Source organism: Ylistrum balloti, unplaced genomic scaffold (genome assembly GCF_031769215.1).
Source record: "Ylistrum balloti isolate Yb309-2 unplaced genomic scaffold, AGI_CSIRO_Ybal_v1 Utg370052, whole genome shotgun sequence".
In the NCBI taxonomy this organism is placed as follows: domain Eukaryota; kingdom Metazoa; phylum Mollusca; class Bivalvia; order Pectinida; family Pectinidae; genus Ylistrum; species Ylistrum balloti.
This window is the reverse complement of record NW_026782104.1, coordinates 1,375,200-1,399,418: the sequence shown is the minus strand read 5'-3', so window position 1 is coordinate 1,399,418 and position 24,219 is coordinate 1,375,200. Positions and strand designations below refer to the sequence as shown.

General features: G+C 35.2%; 2 protein-coding genes across 2 annotated transcripts; both read left to right on the top strand.

Moving 5' to 3' along the window:
* The first annotated feature begins 20 nt into the window (after nucleotides 1-20).
* LOC132549274 (N-acyl-phosphatidylethanolamine-hydrolyzing phospholipase D-like) lies at nucleotides 21-9,640 on the top strand. The gene is made up of 6 exons (XM_060213191.1): nucleotides 21-76; nucleotides 2,003-2,174; nucleotides 5,564-6,061; nucleotides 7,265-7,413; nucleotides 8,319-8,433; nucleotides 8,911-9,640. The coding sequence occupies exons 1-6, from the start codon at nucleotides 21-23 to the stop codon at nucleotides 9,028-9,030; spliced, it is 1,110 nt and encodes a 369-aa protein (XP_060069174.1). The 3' UTR covers nucleotides 9,031-9,640.
* A 3,528-nt stretch (nucleotides 9,641-13,168) lies between these two features.
* On the top strand, nucleotides 13,169-24,029 carry LOC132549237 (mitochondrial-processing peptidase subunit beta-like). The gene is made up of 14 exons (XM_060213152.1): nucleotides 13,169-13,244; nucleotides 14,640-14,768; nucleotides 15,330-15,416; nucleotides 15,928-16,057; nucleotides 16,634-16,725; nucleotides 17,210-17,316; nucleotides 18,216-18,295; nucleotides 19,974-20,089; nucleotides 20,417-20,655; nucleotides 21,083-21,148; nucleotides 21,570-21,686; nucleotides 22,189-22,246; nucleotides 23,024-23,099; nucleotides 23,763-24,029. The coding sequence occupies exons 1-14, from the start codon at nucleotides 13,182-13,184 to the stop codon at nucleotides 23,825-23,827; spliced, it is 1,425 nt and encodes a 474-aa protein (XP_060069135.1). The 5' UTR covers nucleotides 13,169-13,181; the 3' UTR covers nucleotides 23,828-24,029.
* Nucleotides 24,030-24,219: the final 190 nt, after the last annotated feature.

Below are 24,219 nucleotides of genomic sequence, written 5' to 3'. Positions count from 1 at the left end.
CCGAAGAGCGAAGAGGCATCATGATTGCAGCAGTTTCTCGGATCTGCTGTCAACAATATATCAAACAGTTCACAAGGTTTGTATTGAAGTATTGTCGATACAGAACAACACTTAGTAAAGTTTGTCCCATTTGGTACATGATATCCCTCACTAATACATTACCATACAGCTCGACTTGTGACGGTATGAATTGTTACCCCCGAAGAACCTACTGTATCATCGGCGCATTGGTTTCTGACCCCTTAAGAACCATTTCACGCTAGCTACCCTATATCAACGAATTGCCACCAACAAAATACAGAAATGAAATCAAATGTGTTCAAACTGATCAGTGAAACACCAGTATTTTTCTAAAAAAAAAAAAAATCCACAGATCCGACCTCAAATTCGCTCACCTGATCGACATGAGTATCGGACATGTGAATACACTTCCGTTTCTGAAAACATCACTAAATCTCAGAGACGTAAATGACAGCCTGATGACATGAAAAAAATAAAGTAGTTGTGCGAAAATCGTGAATATCTGTGTCGTGTGGACCTTTTCAGAAGGGTTAGATTGTAGTTTTAATTTTTTGGTTATTTTTTTTCTCAAGTGAACCATATTTCTTGGCAAACTTCTTTTTTCATAACATTTAAATGAAGTTGATTTTTCGGTCTACAATTAGCTTGTTAATTAAAATCAGAAATGAGTCATCAAAGGTGATAATTTAAATAATGATTTATAAAGTGATTTTAGTGCTTTTACATCATAAAACACAAAGTAACTGTATATTATAACTGATGTGACACTTGGTAGATGTATTCAGTGGATGCAAGTAACTCTGTGATTTGTGGTCTTAGTGAGGTGAAATTATACACAAAGCTGGTCTTTATGTGTTTTCAAAACTGGACTTAATTGTGAGGTGGTCTTAATAGTGAAACTTGCAATAACAAGACATATAGAGATTTTTTTGGACTGAAATGATGCATGTCTCTGATTTAATAGCCCCTGATAAAGTTTTCCCCTACCACATATTTTAAAGTTGGTTTGTTTAAAGTACAGGCAAGTTTATGTCAATATGCGATACTTTTCCAGGTATAATCCATCTCACATTAATTTTTTCCCAATAAATGACCTGGCTTCTCAGTTACATAGAAATAAAGGGTTATAATATTTGGCAAATTATTAAAATGCTGAAAAACGGGCTATTGATGTGAATATCCAAAATTACTAAGGGCATGATACTAGTAATGTTCCACGATAAATGGGTATCAAATCAACACTCTTGAAGGGCACTGTGGACTCAAATACATGTATCACTAAATCAATCAACAACTTCTCAACGACCAAAGATTTGAAGTATATTTTGCCAGTATATCTTGCTTGGATGAAGAGTTATGGTGTTTGTTCATTTTTAAAGTCGTGGCCAACATCGATAAGGCCATAAATGTTGGAATTCTTCAAACATTTTCTTAAGAATTCTTTAGCCAAAAGGTTCAGGAACACCATATTTAGTCAATAGGATGCTGGGAAAAAATTATATCTGTGCTTTTTGTTATTTATTTTTTCAGATTAATAACATTGATCAAGTGTCATTGTCACAGGAGTCAAATGTTGTAAACATTTCTAATGTCTTGTAAATAACTTAATGGGCAAGAAATTTGATATTTGGTTAATAAAATGCAGGGATGACAGATTATCAACAATGATCTGGACCCATTTTCTGATGTAGATTGTGCAAAGAAATGGCCTTGGCACATATTTTAATGTCAGTTATGTGCATGTGATAAATTTGTCGGAAGAAGACATAGAAATGAAATGTAAGGCAGAAGTTAATTTTGAGCACTTTTAACAAATAATGGTGAAAAATTTCAATGTTATGATTGAAAGTATATTAAAAAGTTGAAAACTGTTGCTAGCATATTGAATGTTATCTTGAACCAAGGTTCTAACATAGCCTTTAGAATAAGATTGAGGTGGTCTGTTTTAGTTAAGGTGATGTGGAAATATCTGTCTTTACAGTATCTATCGAAATTTGGCATCAGCATCCTCATCAACTAATGCTCAGTGTGCCCAGCCACTGTACCTCAATGGCCGGTATGAAAGTCCTTGGAGGACATGGGAAATGCCATCATTTAGTACTCTAGGGAAGGTGTTACAGGAGAAGGACAATAGTTCTATACCCAGCCAACAGGTATGTCAATGCTGTAATAGGGAAGGTCTTACAGGAGAAGGACAATAGTTCTATACCCAGCCAACAGGTATGTCAATGCTGTAATAGGGAAGGTCTTACAGGAGGACCATAGTTCTATACCCAGTCAACAGGTATGTCAATGCTGTAACAGGGACGGTCTTACAGGAGGACCATAGTTCTATACCCAGTCAACAGGTATGTCAATGCTGTAATAGGGAGGTCTTACAGGAGGACCATATTTCTATACCCAGTCAACAGGTATATCAATGCTGTAATAGGGAGGTCTTACAGGAGGACCATAGTTCTATACCTAGTCAACAGGTATGTCAATGCTGTAATAGGGAAGGTCTTACAGGAGGACCATAGTTCTATACCCAGTCAACAGGTATGTCAATGCTGTAACAGGGAAGGTCTTACAGGAGGACCATAGTTCTATACCCAGCCAACAGGTATGTCAATGCTGTAATAGGGAAGGTCTTACAGGAGGACCATAGTTCTATACCCAGTCAACAGGTATGTCAATGCTGTAATAGGGAAGGTCTTACAGGAGGACCATAGTTCTATACCCAGTCAACAGGTATGTCAATGCTGTAACAGGGAAGGTCTTACAGGAGGACCATAGTTCTATACCCAGCCAACAGGTATGTCAATGCTGTAATAGGGAAGGTCTTATAGGAGGACCATAGTTCTATACCAAGTCAACAGGTATGTCAATGCTGTAACAGGGAAGGTCTTACAGGAGGACCATAGTTCTATACCCAGCCAACAGGTATGTCAATGCTGTAATAGGGAGGTCTTACAGGAGGACCATAGTTTTATACCCAGTCAACAGGTATGTCAATGCTGTAATAGGGAGGTCTTACAGGAGGACAATAGTTCTATACCCAGTCAACAGGTATGTCAATGCTGTAATAGGGAGGTCTTACAGGAGGACCATAGTTCTATACCCAGTCAACAGGTATGTCAATGCTGTAACAGGGAAGGTCTTACAGGAGGACCATAGTTCTATACCCAGCCAACAGGTATGTCAATGCTGTAATAGGGAAGGTCTTACAGGAGGACAATAGTTCTATACCCAGTCAACAGGTATGTCAATGCAGTAATAGGGAAGTCTTACAGGAGGACCATAGTTCTATACCCAGCCAACAGGTATGTCAATGCTGTAATAGGGAGGTCTTACAGGAGGATCATAGTTCTATACCCAGCCAACAGGTATGTCAATGCTGTAATAGGGAAGGTCTTACAGGAGAAGGGCCCTAGTTCTATACCCAGTCAACAGGTATGTCAATGCTGTAATAGGGAGGTCTTACAGGAGGAAAATAGTTGTATACCCAGCCAACAGGTATGTCAATGCTGTAATAGGGAAGGTCTTACAGGAGAAGGGCCCTAGTTCTATACCAAGTCAACAGGTATGTCAATGCTGTAATAGGGAGGTCTTACAGGAGGACAATAGTTCTATACCCAGTCAACAGGTATGTCAATGCTGTAATAGGGAAGGTCTTACAGGAGGACCATAGTTCTATACCCAGTCAACAGGTATGTCAATGCTGTAATAGGGAGGTCTTACAGGAGGACCATAATTCTATACCCAGCCAACAGGTATGTCAATGCTGTAATAGGGAAGGTCTTACAGGAGAAGGGCCATAGTTCTATACCAAGTCAACAGGTATGTCTATGATGTAACAGCGAAGGTTTTACAGGAGGACCATAGTTCTATACCCAGCCAACAGGTATGTCAATGCTGTAATAGGGAAAGTCTTATTGGAGAAGGACCATAGTATTGTTGTAATAAGGAAGGTCTTACAGAGGAAAGGTCATAGTTTAATACCTGGTTTTTAGACATTTAGCTATTGAAATGAATACATTTAGCAGATTTTACCTGTTGTAATACATCAAGTAAGCTGATTTTACCTGTTGTAATACATACACTAAGCAGATTTTACCTGTTGTACTACATACACTAAGCAGATTTTACCTGTTGTACTACATACACTAAGCAGATTTTACCTGTTGTAATACATACACTAAGCAGATTTTACCTGTTGTAATACATACACTAAGCAGATTTTACCTGTTGTAATACATACACTAAGCAGATTTTACCTGTTGTACTACATACACTAAGCAGATTTTACCTGTTGTAATACATACACTAAGCAGATTTTACCTGTTGTAATACATACAGTAAGCAGATTTTACCTGTTGTACTACATACACTAAGCAGATTTTACCTGTTGTACTACATACACTAAGCAGATTTTACCTGTTGTAATACATACACTAAGCAGATTTTACCTGTTGTAATACATACACTAAGCAGATTTTACCTGTTGTACTACATACACTAAGCAGATTTTACCTGTTGTAATACATACACTAAGCAGATTTTACCTGTTGTAATACATACACTAAGCAGATTTTACCTGTTGTAATACATACACTAAGCAGATTTTACCTGTTGTAATACATACACTAAGCAGATTTTACCTGTTGTAATACATACACTAAGCAGATTTTACCTGTTGTAATACATACACTAAGCAGATTTTACCTGTTGTACTACATACACTAAGCAGATTTTACCTGTTGTAATACATACACTAAGCAGATTTTACCTGTTGTACTACATACACTAAGCAGATTTTACCTGTTGTAATACATACACTAAGCAGATTTTACCTGTTGTAATACATACATTAAGCAGATTTTTTAACTGTTGTAATATATACTAAGAAGATTTTATCTGTTGCAATATATATATATATACAAAGCAAACTTTTTAGGTCATCTGACCCAAAAGGCCATGCATCATGGGATGCGTGTCTTGGGTCATGCATCATTTGTATACTTTTTCTTTAAAACCCTGTTCCTTTTTCATACCTCATTGTATTTCAATCAAATTTTGTCTGAAGCATCATTGGGTGATAGTTATTGTTTGCTACATTCAGAAGTTTGATTCAACCCCTAGGGGTGGAAAGATGGGGCCCCAAAGTCGGAGGTGCTGAAATTAGCTTTAAAACCCTACTCCTCCTTTCTGCCTGATGAATTTCAACAAACTTTGGCCTGATTCATCAGTTACGGTAGGCAATGAGACAGTAGGGGTAGGGGGGTGGGAGGTTTAGGGAGCGGGACCCCAAATGGGAATATTAGTCAATGATTTTGCTTCAAAACGCTGTTCTTCCTTATTGCTTGATTGGATTTATACCAAATGTGGTCTGAAATATCATCATGGGAATTCATCAGATTTGTCAGACCACCATCTGCAAATTCTGTGATTGTCCATCCATTCATCAATTGTCAGATAGTTATCAAGGGCCATGACCCTATTGTTAACTGTTGTAATACATATAGTAAGCAGACTCTAACTGATGACTTTATTTGCTATACAGGAATTGGACAAAACACTGCCAGTACTAACACCAAACAAGGCACTCTTGGCTAATCCTCCAGCCACTGGTATCCAGGCAACATGGCTTGGACATGCGAGTCTCCTGATTCAGATGAATGGTATCAATATACTGACTGATCCTGTATTCGGGGATACCACTTTTCCTATTCCAAGCATTTCACCAAGCAGCTTTAAAAGATACCGTCCGGTTGCCATGACAATAAGAGACCTTCCTCCTATACATGCTGTTTTAATTAGTCATAACCACTATGACCATCTTGATTACCCATCTGTTGTTGGATTAAATCGAAGGTTTGGGCATACCCTGCGTTGGTTGACACCAATGGGACTTAAGTCTTGGTTTAAAGACAGTGGTTGTGACAATGTCCGGGAGTTTACCTGGTGGGAGGAGGAGTTGTCTCCCCTAGGAGATGGAACAACCTTCACCTTTGTTCCTTCACAGCATTGGTGTAGGAGGGGAATTAAAGATTTCAATAAAGTAAGTGCTTAACCAATTTTGTTACTTAGGAAAGATTTTAGAGAAACCTTTTATGGAGGAAAGGTATCGGGGAAACTTTTTAATTAAGAAAAGATTTCAGGGAAAAGTTTTAATTAGGAAAGTAACAGGCAAACTTTTTAATTAGGAAAAAGTTTTAGGGGAAAATTTTTCCTTTGGAAAAGTTGAGAGAATCATTTAACTTAGGAAAAATTATAGAGAAACTTTTTAGTTAGGAAATGATATAGGGAAACTTTTAACCTATAATTGGTTACATGGAACTTTTTAGCTCACCTGGCCTGAAGATCAAATTAGTTAAAACATTTAAACGAGTACTTCTTATTGAACCAAAAAAGGACCAAAGGCATGATATTAGGCTAGTATGTTCCCATGATGAAGCCCAACGAAGTTGCAAAAATAAATGACCTTGCCCTTTTTTTAAGGTCACAGGGGTCAAATATGTTAAAACATATAAATGACTTCTTCTCATGAACTAAAAGGCCTAGAGGCATGATATTTAGCTGGTATGTTCTTAGGATGAAGCCTGACAAAGTTTAGGAAAAGAAATTACCTTGATGTATATTCAAGGTTACAAGGGTCAAATTTATTGAAACATTTAAACAACTTCTTTTTATGAACTCATAGGCCTAGAGGCATAACATATGGCCGGATTGTTCTTAGGATAAAGCCTGAAAAAGTGTATGAAAAGATATGACCTTGACTGATATTCAAGTTCACAGGTGTCAAATTTGTTTAAACACTTCTTCTCATGAACTTAAATGCTGAGAGGCATAATATTTGACTGGTATATATATATATCAGGTGGGCACTGCAGGCCCATTGTTAACTTAAGAAATGTTACAGTGAAACACCAGTTTTTTTTTATATATTAATGGAAATAACCTTTGGTTAAAGTGTTACTGTATACAATACAGTAATTACTTGGTGTATGAATGTGTCTGTAGTACCGTGGATCTGATAAATATCTAAGTCTGTAAGTCACGCCAAACATCAGGTTCTACACTTAATTTGATTTTGGTGGTCATCAGTCAAGGTAAATGGTTGACCATCAGTTGTAGCTCTTTTTTGTTTTTCTTACTTTCAAACTTTATTGCTTTGACCACTAACATTTTGATATCTGGTCATCTAATTTAATTTGCAAACATTAATTGACTAACAGACATTTGAATGTGGTAATATTTACAGGTATTGTGGGGTGGATGGGTCCTGAGGAAGGGAGACACCAGTTTTTACTTTGTTGGAGACACTGCTTATTGTGATGTTTTCTCACAAATTGGTCATCTGTATGGTCCATTTACCCTGGCAGCTATTCCTATAGGAGCCTACGAACCAAGGTAAGGCTACACATAAATGACAGACAGTCCAATCGGACCAAAATCTAAAGTAATCTACAGGTAAATTTTTACCCTGACAAACATTCCTATAGGAGCCTACGAACCAAGATAAGGCTACACATGAATGACAGACAGTCCAATCGGACCATTAATCTACAGTAAAACTACAGGTAAATTTTCACCCTGGCAGCCATTCCTATAGGAGCCTACGAACCAAGGTAAGGATACAGGTATGCCTTTACCCTGACAGACATTCCTTTAGGGACTTGCGCACCAAGGTAAGGATACAGGTATGCCTTCACCTTGAAAGACATTCCTATAGGGACTTAGGCACCAAGGTAAGGATACAGGTATGCCTTCACCCTGACAGACATTCCTATATAGGGTTATGATCTAAGGTAAGGATACAGGTATGCCTTCACCTTAACAAACATTCCTGTAGGGAGTTACGCACCAAGGTAAGGATACAGGTATGCCTTCACCCTAACAGACATTCCTGTAGGGACTTACGCACCAAAGTTAGGATACAGGTATGCCTTCACCCTAACAGACATTCCTGTAAGGACTTATGAAGGTAAGGATACAGGTAAATTTTCACCCTAACAGACATTCCTGTAGGGACTTATGCACCAAGGTAAGGATACAGGTATACCTTCACCCTGACATACATTCCTGTATGGGGCTATGATCCAAGGTCAAACTGCAATCAAATCTTCATCATGACCGATATTCCTATAGGGGCCTATGATCTAAGGTCATCCACAAGACATTCATGATAATTTTTTATTATTCTTCATTTTAATTATTTTATTTTAACAGACAAAATAAAAAACTTGTTTTTTAATTTTATAGAAGTTTTTTACTGAGAGTATAATGTAACAAGTGATGGTTGTCTTTCCCTCTAGGTGGTTTATGAAAATGAGTCACATCAATCCAGAGGAGGCAGTTGGAGTACACAAGATGATACGATCTGAGAACTCTATAGGCATACATTGGGGAACCTTCAAACTGACCACAGAGGTAAGGAGATATAGAGATGTTTTTAAGTATAAGGCATTATACTGAAACCATACCTGTATATTACTGTTACACCATCCCCTGTTAATACCTGCAGGTTACATATGGAATTTATGAAAGAGTTCATTTGTCTATTTTTGCTCAATCGTATCAGCACAGGCAAATTTATCAAATTAATATAAACATGTATACATATATATATATATAACTGTTAAGTTATTTCAAGTATACTCAATATTTGTAGAATATTGGATTTTTTCTTCTTTTCTGGTACATGTATTAATTGAATAGATCTGTTACAATACTTAATGTGACAGTCACATGATCAGTGAGTTATTTATAGAATTTCATTGGTAACTATGCACCTGTATTATAATCTGTGTAAATCGCCAACTGAAGAATATCTTCAGTAACAATACAGTAGATTGTTGTGGTATGTTTAATGCCTATCTAATATCACCATTATAATGTGCGTTTCAGTTCTACCTGGAGCCCAGAGACAAATTGAAAGAAGAGTTAGAGAGAGAGAATATATCTTTGGATCAGTTTACAACTATGTCACATGGAGAAACGAGACATTTTACCAATCATTTGTCCTGATGAAGGTGCAGGTTATAGGACAGATGTATTCTTGGGTAATTGATATGACTGTGAGAACAACAAAGCTTCCAAAATGTATGAGAATCAAAAGTCATCATCTTTTTCATGTCATAGGTTGTATGACAAAGGCAAACATGTCATGAAAAGTAAAAGTTTCCTCAAGGTTCAAAAGTAAAAGTCATTGTCATGTTACCATGACACAGATTGTATGACAAAGGCAGATATGTTGATGTCATGAAAATTCAAAGCTTCCTCAAGGTACAAAACCAAAAGTCATTGTCATGTTTATCACGTCACAGATCATAGGACAAAGGCAGATATGTCATGAAAACTAAATACCTGAGTATACAAAATATTTAACTGTTGTTATCACTAAAGTGATTAAGCTGATGCCCTGAATTGTTAAGATGATATTGTTTTATATAACTTGAATACAAGCATCACTTTTAAGTTAAAGGTACATACTTTGTCAAAGTGTCAAGGGAATTTCCTTTCTAAAAGCTTATAAGGTAGAGGCCATAGATTGTTCTGGTCACTTATGAGTCATATGGTGTTCAAGAATTATATTATTATGTAACACAGCTAAAACACTTTCCATAATATACCGCACGGCTAGAGAGATCGTCTCTTTAGTTTTAACATTTAAACTTAACGCTAGTAAGCCAGAAGTCCTAGGTTCAAATCCTATTTATCAATGACAATATGGTAGAGTACTCAGCTTGTGAACCATTGGTTGTTCAGGTTTGATACTTATTTGGTAGAGTGTCAGGCTTGTGAACCTTCAGTTGTTCAGGTTTGATACTTATTTGGTAGAATGTCAAGCTTGTGAACCACTGGTTGTTCAGGTTTGATACTTATTTGGTAGAGTGTCAGGCTTGTGAACCATTGGTTGTACAGGTTTGATACTTATTTGGTAGAGTGTCAGGCTTGTGAACCATTGGTTGTTCAGGTTTGATACTTATTTGGTAGAGTGTCAGGCTTGTGAACTTTCAGTTGTTCAGGTTTAATACTTATTTGGTAGAGTGTCAGGCTCGTGAACCATTGGTTGTTCAGGTTTGATACTTATTTGGTAGAGTGTCAGGTTTGTGAACCATTGGTTGTTCTGGTTTGATACTTATTTGGTAGAGTACCAAGCTTGTGAACCATTGGTTGTATAAGGACCACTGTCATAATTACAAACATTTTATATTACTAAACATAGCTCTTTTAAGCAATGATGGAAAGTAAACCTTTCATATTGTATAGAGGTATCTCCCAGTGTTACACAAAAACAATATCACAGAAAACTTAGGTAACTACCTAGATCTAATGTCTAAACTGCCTTCGTTACATCATATATTTAGAAGGGAGATAAGTTTTTTTCTCCTCAAAGCGTTATAATGATCTTATATATGTTTCCAGTCATTTGAAGTTTATGAAAGAAATCATAGAATTATTTTTCCATTTTACCTTGCCTTTGTAAATTGTTATTCTTTGATCTCACATGAAATGAAAGCGTAAACTTCTGTTGATTATGTCATAGTTATATTTTTGTCACATTGCATCTGATGTCAAAAAGTTATGTCTCCCCCAAAACAACAGGAATCTTCAGCCAATCACAGTTGGTTTAGGTGTTATTACATGTGTAGTCAGAACAATATTAATTGATGGATGTTAGTACACTCATAACAAAGTTAATGTGATACATGTATCCACAGGTAGTAGCATTATTTTTTTTATAATTGCCATCTTTACAAATTATGTGCCATATCTGAAAAAATATATTATCTGTTCAGACACAGATGACAAATGGTGGCAGCTTTCTTACCAGTAATTATGTCAGTTCTACTTATCACTTCCTACTTACCTAAAATAAACCCGGTGCTTGGTAATAAAGATGTTATGTGTTGGCTCCCTCTTAGCAAGATAAATACAGTAACAAACTTGCCAATATATTACTGATAGACTTTTCATTAGTTGTAAATATGATGACCCTGATTGTTCTTGGTTACAGATAACAAGTGGTCAGTGAAAATTTTCAAATATATATCAAATTAGAAAAAAAAATTAGCATTTCACAAAATTTGATCAAGTGAAGCACTAAGATTGATATATTTTTGAGTGTTACTTTTGCCCTTAACACTCTTGTTTTTTCGGAGGCTACAGTTTTAAATACTTATTTAAAGGGAGAATTGTAGATCATATACTTATTACAGTAAGCAAGATCAATATTTGATCAGTTTTATATGTTGTATTTTTATGTAACTGTGCCTTATTTAAGTCTTTACATTGATGATGATGATGATGATGATGATGATGATGATGATGATGATGATGATGATGATGATGATTGATGATGATGATGATGATGATGATGATTGATGATGATGATGATTAAGCACCTTTAAAAATTTAATGAATTGTTTTGTTAGTAAAATTCTTCTGTTTTTGCATTTTTAATTTTCCATGTAAAAAGTAGATATGATTAATGGGCTGGTTGAACTGCTTTTTACAAATAAAATGTAGATTTTCTGATTTAAGTGTGATGTTCTCTTTTTTTACAGTGTTTGTCCAAGATTTTTTAATTACATATGTATGGCAGGCTAAGCTGTCATTAAGCAATGTATCAATGTTGATCAGTTTCTTGATAAAAAATACCGTAAGTAAGATATCTTAATTTGTCAAATAAGCTATTTGTTTGTAAGATGACTAGGTAAAAGTTGATATCTTATTTAATATCCATTATATAAGATACCTAATTTACAAATAAACATGAATCCAATTGATTATATCATATATATTATAAGAAAAATTAAACTAGATATTTGATTTATTAAATAAGATATCTTGTTTCTTTTCTTATAAAGGAAATTTGATAAGATTATAAAAAAAACAAGATTTTCATGATCCCTACAAATAAGGAAAATTTTTCAAACGTATGCTGTCATTGTTATGTCAAATTTGTCTTCATAGCACATGGTTTTAGGGCAGAAGAAAGATTGGTGGAGACAACCGCCTTCAACTCAGCATCATGTTCATCATGTCCTTTTAATGCACACAGTGATATTGTCTATGAAAGAACAAATTGAACCAGTTTACAACTGCAATTTTTTATCACTTCCTCTCATACGCACATCAATTGCTGTCAGTTCTAAGGGAGGGTTTATTGTCTCAGATTTAAATTTAATCCTTACTTAAAAAAAAATAAAATATCTAATTTAATTTGAATTATGACATCTAAAATAACAAATTGAATATCTCATTTAATAAAATGTAATCTTATCATAACATATCTGATGTATTAAATGAAATATCCTAAAGATTTCATTAATTCAATAAGATATCATATTTAGTAAATAAGGTATATTTCCGAAGAAAATTTAATAAGACATCTAATAGAGTAAATAAGTTAAATATGGGAAGTGGGAAACAGTTAATCATGTGGGTAACAGGTATTTGCCAATAAAGATAAAGTTTGAATTGTGGTATATATATATTCGGTATACTATGTGGAGAAAAATTTCATGAAAAATAAACAGAATGCCTTCCCATATTCTTGCAATTGTTAGAGAAAACTAATCCTTATATAGAATCACAATGTCTGTAAGATTACAATAGAAAAGTTATTCGAACAGGTCCTTTAGATAGTTAATGGTAGAATAAAAAACATTCCCATAATGCAAAGTTTTGTGTACAGCCTATGATATAATTCATTAGTGAATTACATTGTTCCATTAATGTATTGGTAAGGCCCAAGTTCTATCTTTGGATATCTTTGTGGAAATATTTTTCCCAAACAAACTTTACAAATATTTTGTTGTCATCCAATATGAAAATGATACTCCACACATGGTAATTTATTAAACAATCATTAGAGCTGAGAAAGGCATGCAGGCCTACACCTATTATTATTTGGCTAAAACTATTTTCTACTTTTGTAATCTTTGATACATCTTTTCTATGTTGTTAGCCTTCAAATTACACATGTAATTACAATTGTGCTGATAAAGTTTAATTGAATGTATTCTCTCCAATGCTAGCATAATTGCCCTCATTTTTTATAATTATATCCGACGGGCATTATAATTCGAGGTTGTTAAAGATATGACACCGCATACATGGGTCGGAAGTTTCAATATTGTGAGCATGCGTGTTTAGAAGAAGAAAGCAACATGGCCGCCCGACTCTTCCGAGTTGCCAATCCGGCATCGAAATACCTCACTATCTCAAAACAGGTTGTTATTTATGGGAACGGGCTATTCCAGTTGATTCAGTGATCACATGTTACTGTGTGACTTCATTTGAATTAGCGAATGGTTAGGTTAAGAGAGAGTTTTACATGTACCGGTGTGAAGGTCACCGAAGTCGTGATGATCACAATTCGTAGAGACGATCGGTGTTCCCTGCCGACCTACCAGACTCATTCTCTCCATCGTTTCTGTATATTATCACGTTGCACAAACAAAATATAACTAATCAAAACTGATAAGTTTTAAGATGATGATGATGATTTTCATTCATTCTGTGTAATGAATATACTGACAGACGAGGCTACACCTGTGATTATATAAAAATCGTCTTGGTGATTGACTGTCAACGTAATGTGCAGTGTAATTCAATGGTAGTTATAAAAAGGTAGTAATGTACAGGTGATTGATTATACATTTAGAATGTACTACTAGCCTTACTCCACTGTGTGGTGCTCTGGACTCGCCATAACTTCGTTGTTAACGAATCATTTGTGGAGGAACAGGTGGTATTTGCATGGCCATCTTTTGAAAATCATGGCTAAAATGCCATGTGTTAGCGGGTGCTAGGGAAAAAGAAGAAGATAAAAGATATTCATACGTTTGGAAGCAATATGTTATTGACGTTATATCTGGAGGCATTCTATTCCAGACAACTAGGTACATTGGAAGAATTGGTTTTAGTTTGCCTCTGTTATGTATAGTTGTGTAGTGTTGTCAGTCAAATTGCTTTCCATCTGTTTTCAAGTGACCACCTGTAAAGATGTTAAGCATGTAGTCAACACTGTCCAGGTCTGGATGTTTATTTCCTTTTGTAATAGACAGATCAGAAAACCAGACTGGCTGATATGTGATCATCATGCATTTTTATGATCATTTTCACTTTGAATGGTTTGTTATTGTAACAGATCTTTCTCAAATATCATATCTTTGTTACCCTTACTCCCTAGTTGTGTCCTTTTGAACTTCCGACTAATCAGGAAAACAAAATGGCTGAGAGGAAATGTCCAACCATCTTGGTTTTGACAGTTTACAATTGTTGTCACTATTTCTTAAGGGGGACTTTAAAATTTCATATAATTAGAGGAAAGAATAGAAAAGAAAGGAAAAGAACAAATGAAGGCCAAACAATGGTTGGCACCAACGCAAGATCCTTTTGAGATCTTCTGTTAATGTATCCATATGTTGCCACTTCATGATGAAACATAGTTCTATTTTCATGAACATAACCATAGTTACAGATTTATTAAGCAGGTATTAAAGCAGGTATCAAGTAAAGGACTTGTATTCAACACATCGCTTTGGTATATCTAGCACATCATGTAATTCAGTTTTACAGCATGTTTGATATTTTATTCACTGTCATTGTAACAACTTTTTCAGCTTCCTGTTGCAAGACGTTGCTTTACTCCATACCAGCAAGCTCTTCTGAACATACCTGAGACGAAAGTAACCACTCTTGATAATGGTCTGAAAGTGGCCACTGAAGATTCGGGCAGTCCTACGTGTACTGTAAGTTTGTGTGTGGTGTTTTTCTGATTTTGAAAGTATTGTGAAAAATTTATGTACACATAATCTACCAACTCAAGTTAGTTAATCCATTTTAGTGCACTTGCTTTTACCATTCAGTCACCTTCGCCCCGCCCTGATCTTATTGGTCTATATGTATTTTGACTATTGTATATGGGGAAACAGTGGCTTTATTTTTTTTTATTTTTGCACATTAAAATGTCTATCTTTATTCAGTATTCAGTTTGCCCTAAAAGCAATATCATGAATCTCAGCTTTAATTAAAAAAAAATTACCTTTTTTAATGTTCATCGTATCGACAACAGGGATAGTTAAGCTGCAAATAAGGTTTCTTTTATACAGTATTAAAGGAACTGATCAACTTCAAAATGAACAACTCATTGTCCACACCATTGTAATTTCTGTAGTATGTTTTCTACATTTATAATAAATGTATATCATACATTTGTGTATGAAAAAAATTTTGGGAAGAAAAGAAATAATTTAAGATACATTTATATTTACTGGTGATTAATTTTGTGTAATCTTTCTTGCTTATTACAGGTAGGTGTTTGGATTGATGCTGGGAGCCGATGTGAAAATGAAAAGAACAATGGGGTTGCTCATTTCCTGGAGCATATGTCATTTAAGGTAGTTTTTGATATTAGAAAGTCAAGAGCTTTGAGATGTACGTTATTGTAGGATAAAAAAGTAATTGATATATGCTCATTAGTTTTATATCGTAGGTTGTAAATTGAATCTTGCATGGTTTGCAGTTTTGTGTTGATGTTTTGGTCACATTTACATGACTTCCTATAAATAGAAATACAAGTATTAAAGATCAGTTTATTATGCCAGATAAGACTAAGTCATTATCAATGTCTGCCTTTTTGTCAATTATGATTTAAAATAATATCGTTGAAAAACTTTATGTATAGAATCAAGTGTCTTTATTTTCTAAGATTAGATTGCCTGAGTGACGATCATGAGATTTTCCTGCACCAGAAAAATATGATAAAAATGAGTGTGTTAAATTCTCAATGACATGAAATGTTCATTACCCATTTATAATTTCAGATAGCTAAATATGTTTGATATTCATTTAGCTATTAATTAATTTGTGGTTACATCTCAGTAATATTTTGTGTGTTTTGATTGGTAGGGAACTACAAAAAGATCCCGACACGATCTAGAACTTGAGGTTGAGAACATGGGCGCCCACCTGAATGCCTATACATCAAGAGAGCAGACTGTCTACTACGCTAAATCCTTTTCCAAAGACCTTGGAAAATGTACAGCACCTTAATTACATTTTTATTATCTAAAATAATATTAGAGAGAACCAACACTCTTTAGGTCGTTGAAAGAGATAATGTTCCTGGATGGATACCCAATGGTATTCACTAGAGATCCTGTGATGTGGGTAACATAATGTGAAAATAAAGGATTCTCAACATCCAAGAACGGCTGTTTATCTTTATTATTGGCACATTGTCGACATGTTTCGACGCGACAATGTGCCAATAATAAAGATAAACAGCCGTTCTTGGATGTTGAGAATCCTTTATTTTCACATTATTTTTATTATCTGTAATAAGTACATGTATACTACCCAGGTCATTTGACAATTATTACATTATGATGTCAGTTTTGTGAGTGCTACAACAAGAATCATTTCACTGGGTTTGCATTAAGCAGATTTAAAACAAATTATGATGAATATCACAAAGATTAATGTGCTAATCTATTACAGTATGATACTATTGATATGCGATATCAACTTAGAATCAATATTAGGTTTGAATTGATGGGATTCAGAATGTTGATGTCATACAGTTAAGTTTCTTATAGCCCAATTTGTTTTTCAGCTGTGGAGATCCTTTCTGACATCATCCAGAACAGCAAATTAGGCAATGCAGATATAGAGAGTGAAAGACACACTATTTTGAGAGAAATGCAGGTAATGGTGCTCTGCAGCGGGCTAGCATGTTCTGTTCTATGTAAAGTTCACTTTTTATACATGCTTTCTAGATTTCTGTCATCTTAATATATATCTTTCATAATATACCTGTGTTAGATAGTTACAGTCATATCACTTGGATTGAATCTGAGGTCATCCCCTGTCCCCTGGGACTTAATGTCCTGGGTCATTTGAAATAATTACATGGCAAATATTGGAATCCCAAATTTGTTGCAATACTTTCATGTGTCAATGTTCCTGCTTTCCACTTCATCACTACATATTCTTTTACTGTCTGTTGACTCAGTTCATTGGACAAGGGGCATTGGGTGATGTTTCCACATAAAAATGATGTGCTCACTTGCTCTAGTCATTCCTATGTGCAAAGTACCAATAATAGTTATTTCGTTAATCACAATACATTGTTTACCGGAAGAAGAAATCAATTTTTGTGACTATTCATAACCAACCATACTCTTTACAGGAAGTAGAAACCAACCTCCAGGAGGTCGTCTTTGACCACCTTCATGCCGTGGCCTACCAAGGCACACCCCTTGGACGTACCATCCTGGGGCCAACAGAAAACATATTGTAAGTTTTTACCATAGTCATAGCTTGGATGCTTTCTGCTCCTGATTCATTGCGTCTTTAATTAGTGTCCTTCATCTGTCCTATAGTAATCAGATTGTCTGACTGTTTCTCCATCAGTCTGTCTCTTGTTGTTTCGATGCAATATCAGTTCTGTAAAGTTCTGTCAGGCCAATAGTTTCCAAATTTACCCAGTGCTCTGGTCTCTGGTCAGAGCTCACCTTCAGAGGAAGATCAAGGTCACCATTACAATGGATAGATATGGCAAAAATATATATCTGAATGTTACTGGTAAATGTGTAATTAAGACTTAATGAAGTATAATGGACAGGAATTGAATGAAGAATGACAAACCTCAGGTCAAGGTCTAGAGATCAAAGGTCATCAGGTCGATGGTCAAGGTCAAATTTGAATTTTTTACTTATAATTATTTTGTTATGACACAATCACAGTTAATTAAAATCAAATGAGATGTCACAGGTTAAGATCACTTGGTCTAAGATGAAAGTCAAATTTGAAATATTCATAGTTTACAGGTAAAAATATTGTGTCAATGAAGCAAAAAACAAACATTCAGTGTCAGTATAACACTTGGGTTTAGAGATTATATAGGACCCTTCATGCCATGCGTCAGTACTGTAGTTAATACAGCTTTTTAGTCTCTGTTTTAGTACTTCTGTGATGTCCCCTTTTCAAAACATGCTGTTAGAATTTTTTTCTCGTGGGAATTTTAAGGTGTTGCAAGTTGCAAGGTCGCTACTTTATATAGCCTCTCAGTATTTCTCCTTTCATTGGTTCTGATACAAGAGTTATTGTAAAGGTCTCCAGTAAAATAGTATTTTAAATGTGATGAGTTGATATTGTATTGACCTTTCTGTTTAGTTGAATCGTTTACATTGTAGGTCTATCAATAGGAATGACATTCAGGAGTTTGTGAGGCATCATTACTCCCCAGATCGCATGGTACTGGCTGGGGCAGGAGGTAAGTTCTCACCAGAATATATGGTACTGGCTGGGGCAGGAGGTAAATTCTCACCATAGTATATGGTACTGGCTGGGGCAGGAGGTAAGTTCTCACCATAATATATGGTACTGGCTGGGGCAGGAGGTAAATTCTCACCATAATATATGGTACTGGCTGGGGCAGGAGGTAAGCTCTCACCAGAATATATGGTACTGGCTGGGGCAGGAGGTAAATTCTCACCATAATATATGGTACTAGCTAGAGATTTAGGTAAGTACCCACCAGAACATATAGTAAGGGTAAACTGAAGCTATTGGAAAGTTCTCACCAGGATCAATAACTGGGACCAGAGATAAGTACCCACCAGAAAGTGTGGTACTATCTGGAGCCAGAGGTAAGTGATGCAAAGTCATAGCGACTGCTGCCAGATCATCACCAAAAATGTGGAGTTGATGGCTGAGTTAACAGAACTTCTATACAGGTCCAAATGGATTAATTGTAAAGAAAACATCAAAGAGATATTTAAACATTGGAAGTTTTATATGAAATGAGAATCATTATGGCAGTGTAGACCTGTATTTTATATGATTTTGAATATTGATAATAACAAAAATACTGCGACGTGATTTGTTCATGAGATAAAATAAGGAAAACAATGTAAGAAACACCTGATATAAAGTAGAATCTGATTAATAACAATCGGACCATTGTCCCTCAATACTTCAGTATATTTAACATAGAAAAGAACAACATTAGTGCATATGAAAATGAATTGAAAGAAAAAAAATATATCAAGTTTTTAGATTACAGTATTTCATTTCTTTCAAATGAATGAGTCTCTCACATGTATATGTAGTGTGTGTGCTCATCGTGCAGTGAATGATTCTTAAAATAAAATATTTCCAGATCACAACAAGTGGTTTTATTCATCGTGGAATTGTTATACATTGTATTCATTGCATAGGATATTACCAAATATTTCACATCACTATCAAGCAGACATTCATTGTATCATTCACATTACTGGACTCCACACTGAATCGCAACTTTCACTCCAGAATGTTCCATTCATTTACAATTAATGATGAAAATAAAACATATCTAGACAATGAAAGACACTTACAAATATTTGTATTTGTAGTAAAAAACTGTTTAAACATTTTAAAAACAACCAACAACATCATACTAACAATAAAATCCTGCTGTATACAAGGGAGATAACTCTGGTTAGATTGGCTGATTGACTGAACTTAATGTTCAGAAAACTTGTAGACAACTTTGACCAAGAACAAAGGTGTCTAAATTATTGAGAATATGGAACTAGCTGGAGCAAGCACATATGTATCTTAGGTAAGAGGTAAGAACTAACTAGAACTTCGTATACTAACTGTGACAGGAAGTAAGCTGGGACCAGAGGTAAGTAATCACCAGAATGTGCAGTACTTCAAAATGTATGGTACTAATTGAAGACCTATCGCTTCATAATTTTATGTCACTGTAAGTTCCAAATTTGAAATTTTCAATCTTGTGTCATTCTACATTTTATCAAAAAGTTAAGCCAAGTTATTATAAACATGCTTATATCTAAACATAGCAGTGATGTTTAACATTTTTATTGGAGAATCTTTTATACAAACATGTATTGTATCTGTAGTAAAAGAAATTACTTTCTATATGTGTATTGTTTGTGTTACAGGAGTGAATCATGACGATTTAGTGAAGTTTGCCAACCAACACTTTGGCAATTTAAAAGTTGTTGATGAAATCAGTAATATCGAACCTAGAAATCCCTGTAGATTTTCAGGGAGTGAGGTAAGTCTTATTTTTTGTCAAGCTGAATCATGAATCATGACGTGCATACTCTGCTGTTTACTGCAAAAGGGGTCATTATGTGAAACTTCATTCTTCCAAACTGGGACAATAGCAAAATATTAGCCCCTCAAAATCAAGCTTCTATACAGTATCAAAATGATGCAGTTTAGAGCAGGGCACAAGCAAGGAGTTTATCTCTTGTTGTTTATCACACAGTTGGGATGTGTAATACAATATGATGTTTACTATTTACGCATCTATTAAGTTTCATATAATTATAGTTTAACTTTGATCTTTTCTTATATAAGTTTACTTTTATCATTTAAGGTGCGTGTGAGGGATAATAACATGCCCTTGCTACACTTTGCCATTGCTGTAGAGGGCTGTGGCTGGGCAAACCCAGACAACATACCCCTTCAAATTGCCAACACACTGATTGGACAATATGACCGCTCAATGGTTGGAGGCATGAACCTGTCGAATCCTTTTGTATCCAACTGTGCTGCCATGAACCTGTGCCACAGCTTTCAGTCCTTTAACACTTGTTATACAGACACCGGTCTCTGGTGAGTATCTTTCACAAATTCTTATTTAATTCACAGTTTCAAATCATATATATACTAGGTACTTAATACAGCAGTGTTTTTATTGATTGTGAATGTAGCGAAAATACATTCCCTGCAAACCAAACTTTCTGACATTTGTGTGATGACCTTTCTGACATTTGTGTGATGACCTCCAAACTTTCTTACATTTGTGTGATGACCTCCAAACTTTCTGACATTTGTGTGATGACCTCCAAACTCTCTGACATTTGTGTAATGACCTCCAAACTTTCCGACAATGATGTCATGACCTGGTGTGATGATCTCCAGTCTTTCTGTTCTTTGGGAGGTGACCTAAACAACTTTGTGAGGTCTGTGTGATAATCTAGCTGATTGCCGTTTTTGTGATAACCTTCAAACTTTCTGATATTCTATGTGCTGTTTACAGGGGATGCTATGTGGTGTGTGAAGGACAAAATGCTGAATTGATGATGAAGGAGCTTCAGAACGAATGGTATGTATCACACTATTCAGCAATGTAAATGATAGATGGCTGAACTGGCTCCACCCAGAAGATTTACTTTCATTCCCTATAAATAAATGGAATATTTGTCATCCTTCAACTTTATTGCTGTTATGTTGATATTGTGTGTTTTTGAATTTATGAAACTGAAATTTAAATTTACCATGTTGATAACTATTACAAGTGGTTACAAATTTAGCAAAATGTCTGATAACATTTTAAAATATGGTTTTGGGTTTAATGGTATACACTGTAAGCGACTACCTGGAAATATTTAAACAGGGAACCTTTTCACTTTCAGTTTGCAAATAGCATGCCAAATATTGCAATTTGAGTATTTGACAGTCACTTGTGTTTACCTAGAGTTATGTGTTGAGGTCTGCCATTCTGTATGTATACCTTGTTCTTGTAGGATCAGATTATGTAACAGTTTGACAGACTTTGAGGTAGACCGAGCCAAGAATCTACTGAGGATCAGCATGCTGCTCCATCTGGATGGCACACAGCCTATATGTGAAGATATTGGAAGGTGCTTAGATACTAAAACATGCTCACTAGTCCCAGTGTGACCCAGAGAATTGTTGACTAGTCCTTGTGTGTGACTAAAAGACAGTTATGTTCTCCCCTCCCAGTGTATGACTAGAAAGATTTTTTTTGCATTCTCCCATTCCAGTATGTGTTCTGGAGAGTTATGTTGTCTAGTCCTAGTGTGCGACTGGAAGAATATTGTACTCCACCCCAAGTGTGTGACAGTTGTGTCCTCTAGTACCAGTTTGTAACCAGTAGACAGTTGTGCACTCTAGTCTAAGTGAAAAAGTTTTCTTCCCATGGATATGAAAAGTAGGAGAGAGAGCTGTGTGGTCCAGTGATTATTGTGATGTTCAGTCCCATTCATACCAAAATACTGCTGTTCCTGTTGAAGTAGTTTTTAGTATGATGTATATTCATGCCTCTGATGATTATAATAGTAACTTTATAAAACTTATTTTATGTATTATATTGCCTTGTAACAAATTTTTTTTTTTTTGTAGACAACTTCTGTGTTATGGCCGCAGGTTGGATCTGGCCGAGTTAGAAGCTAGAATAATGGTGAGTAAAATGGATTTTATCATTGTATCTAGGCCAAATAATGTACATTTGTTTGTCTACCATCATAATATGGCTGTCAATTCACTCCACCTCCATGGCTTAGAAACTGGATGGAAGTCGCATATAGGTGTCATTTGTTTCCATTTCGTTAAGTTGAACCTTGCCTCCTAATATCTTTGGAATGCTATCGCATACATTTTTTAAAAATTGAAATACAGATGGACTTTCTCGTACTTGAACAGTCCTGCCAGTAGAATATGTAAAGATAGTTAATGGAGTAAGACTTAACTGTACACAGGGTAGCTAAAAGTGTTCATCCCTGGATTTAAATTGGTAAAATTGAGGATAGCGGTTCCAAGGAAAAATGCAGAGGACTAAGGCTTTTGAGGGTTATTTTCAAAAGACTTGTGAAAAATGTTTTGTTTCTCACTTATGTGTAAAATACAAGGTATTATAGAACATATAGAAAATAAATCTAAAACAGAAAATCTGTTGAAATAACACTTTTTATGTTGTATACAAAGATTGTGAAGTCTTGCATGGCTGATCATAGGTGAAAATTTGACTGTCCAAGATAGCTTGACAATTTTAGTAGGGGAAAGAGATAGATGTTGTCCACACTATATATTGGAGATAGGTAAAATAAAGTTAGCCATTTTAAGACCAATAGATTTTGTGTATTAACTACAAAATTCACCAAGATACTTTCGAACTTTCGGCAATCTTAAAACTTTGGTATTGTCACTGAATTTATCAGAAGAATCTGTTCTTTTTCAGGGTACAAGTGCCGCTGAAGTGAAAAGGGTGTGCAAGGAGTATGTATACAACATGTGTCCAGCTATAGCAGCAGTAGGTAAGTTATCCCCAACATCGTTCATGACCCACAGGTGGGATTATTTTGTTGGTATGGAGAGTCTACCGCAAGTGGAAAATATCAGATTTTTTATTCAGCCACAAGTATGTGTGAAATTAATAATTTTTCCTTTTCATGTAATGTAAAATTTGTAGTTCCATTTTGTTTCTGCATGTAAAAGATGTTTGTAAAGTAAACATGTTGTTTGTAAAGTAAACATGATTGTTTGTACTGAAACTATCTTTACTCTTAGAGGGTATGTCTATGTCTCTGTTGACACTCAACTGATAACTGCTTTTATAATATATCAGTCTATCTTCACACTGCAATAATTTGTATGTGAATCTGAAATTTGCATAATTGGTGATTTATCTGAAAGATGAAAAGGGATATTACAGAGATGATAAATACTGTATACACAGGAAAACATTTGCCCTGGTGTTTTTCAGTTTTGCAGAAAACTTTTTCACCAAAGTTTACCCAATATACTGTACAAAAACATACATTCCAGCTTACTATCAATCTGGAGACAAACTTCTAGTTTCAACCTCTTTGTTGGAAGTTAAATTGTATTTTGATAAATTTTCATATTCAGAACCATGTTCCAATATACATATACTAGTGATAGTACAGCTATCCAACTTATCTTCCATTTATCCTCAGGTCCTGTTGAAGGGTTACCCGATTATGACAGAATTCGCTCCCAGATGTACAAATTGAGGATGTAGGGAGTATAATTGAAAATAGTGCTGAAAAGACTTTACAGTGATTCAATGTTCAGTGGAAGTGTGGACTTTACTACCAGTAACTGTTGATGGCTAGTACTACCAAGGAACTGTTGATGGCTATCTTCTTCTCAGTCATCTATGGTAGATATTTAAGATCTTGCGTGTGAAAGTTGTTATGATTAAATGTATTTAAAACTTTTAATTGTATTTATCGTTTGTATGGAATTGATCATCAGTGATTACTGATTTAGGCGTGGATTTTAAGTATTCCACTAGTCAGCAAACTTAATCCTGGATAATTAAACTTGTCAATAAACATGCATGTAGGACCCAGGTCTGTATGATACAGGACGTGTCATGGCTATTCTAGAAATCTATATAGGGTGGGGCAC

What these genes read in the sequence shown, in the direction of transcription:
- LOC132549274 (XM_060213191.1), top strand. Translation starts at nt 21, where the DNA reads ATGATTGCAGCAGTTTCTCGGATCTGCTGTCAACAATATATCAAACAG. An exon ending in ATAGGAGCCTACGAACCAAG is followed by an intron (nt 7,414 to 8,318) that starts GTAAGGCTACAC and finishes CTTTCCCTCTAG; the next exon opens with GTGGTTTATGAAAATGAGTC. An exon ending in CCTTCAAACTGACCACAGAG is followed by an intron (nt 8,434 to 8,910) that starts GTAAGGAGATAT and finishes TGTGCGTTTCAG; the next exon opens with TTCTACCTGGAGCCCAGAGA.
- LOC132549237 (XM_060213152.1), top strand. Translation starts at nt 13,182, where the DNA reads ATGGCCGCCCGACTCTTCCGAGTTGCCAATCCGGCATCGAAATACCTC. An exon ending in GGGCCAACAGAAAACATATT is followed by an intron (nt 17,317 to 18,215) that starts GTAAGTTTTTAC and finishes TTTACATTGTAG; the next exon opens with GTCTATCAATAGGAATGACA. An exon ending in AGTTAGAAGCTAGAATAATG is followed by an intron (nt 22,247 to 23,023) that starts GTGAGTAAAATG and finishes GTTCTTTTTCAG; the next exon opens with GGTACAAGTGCCGCTGAAGT.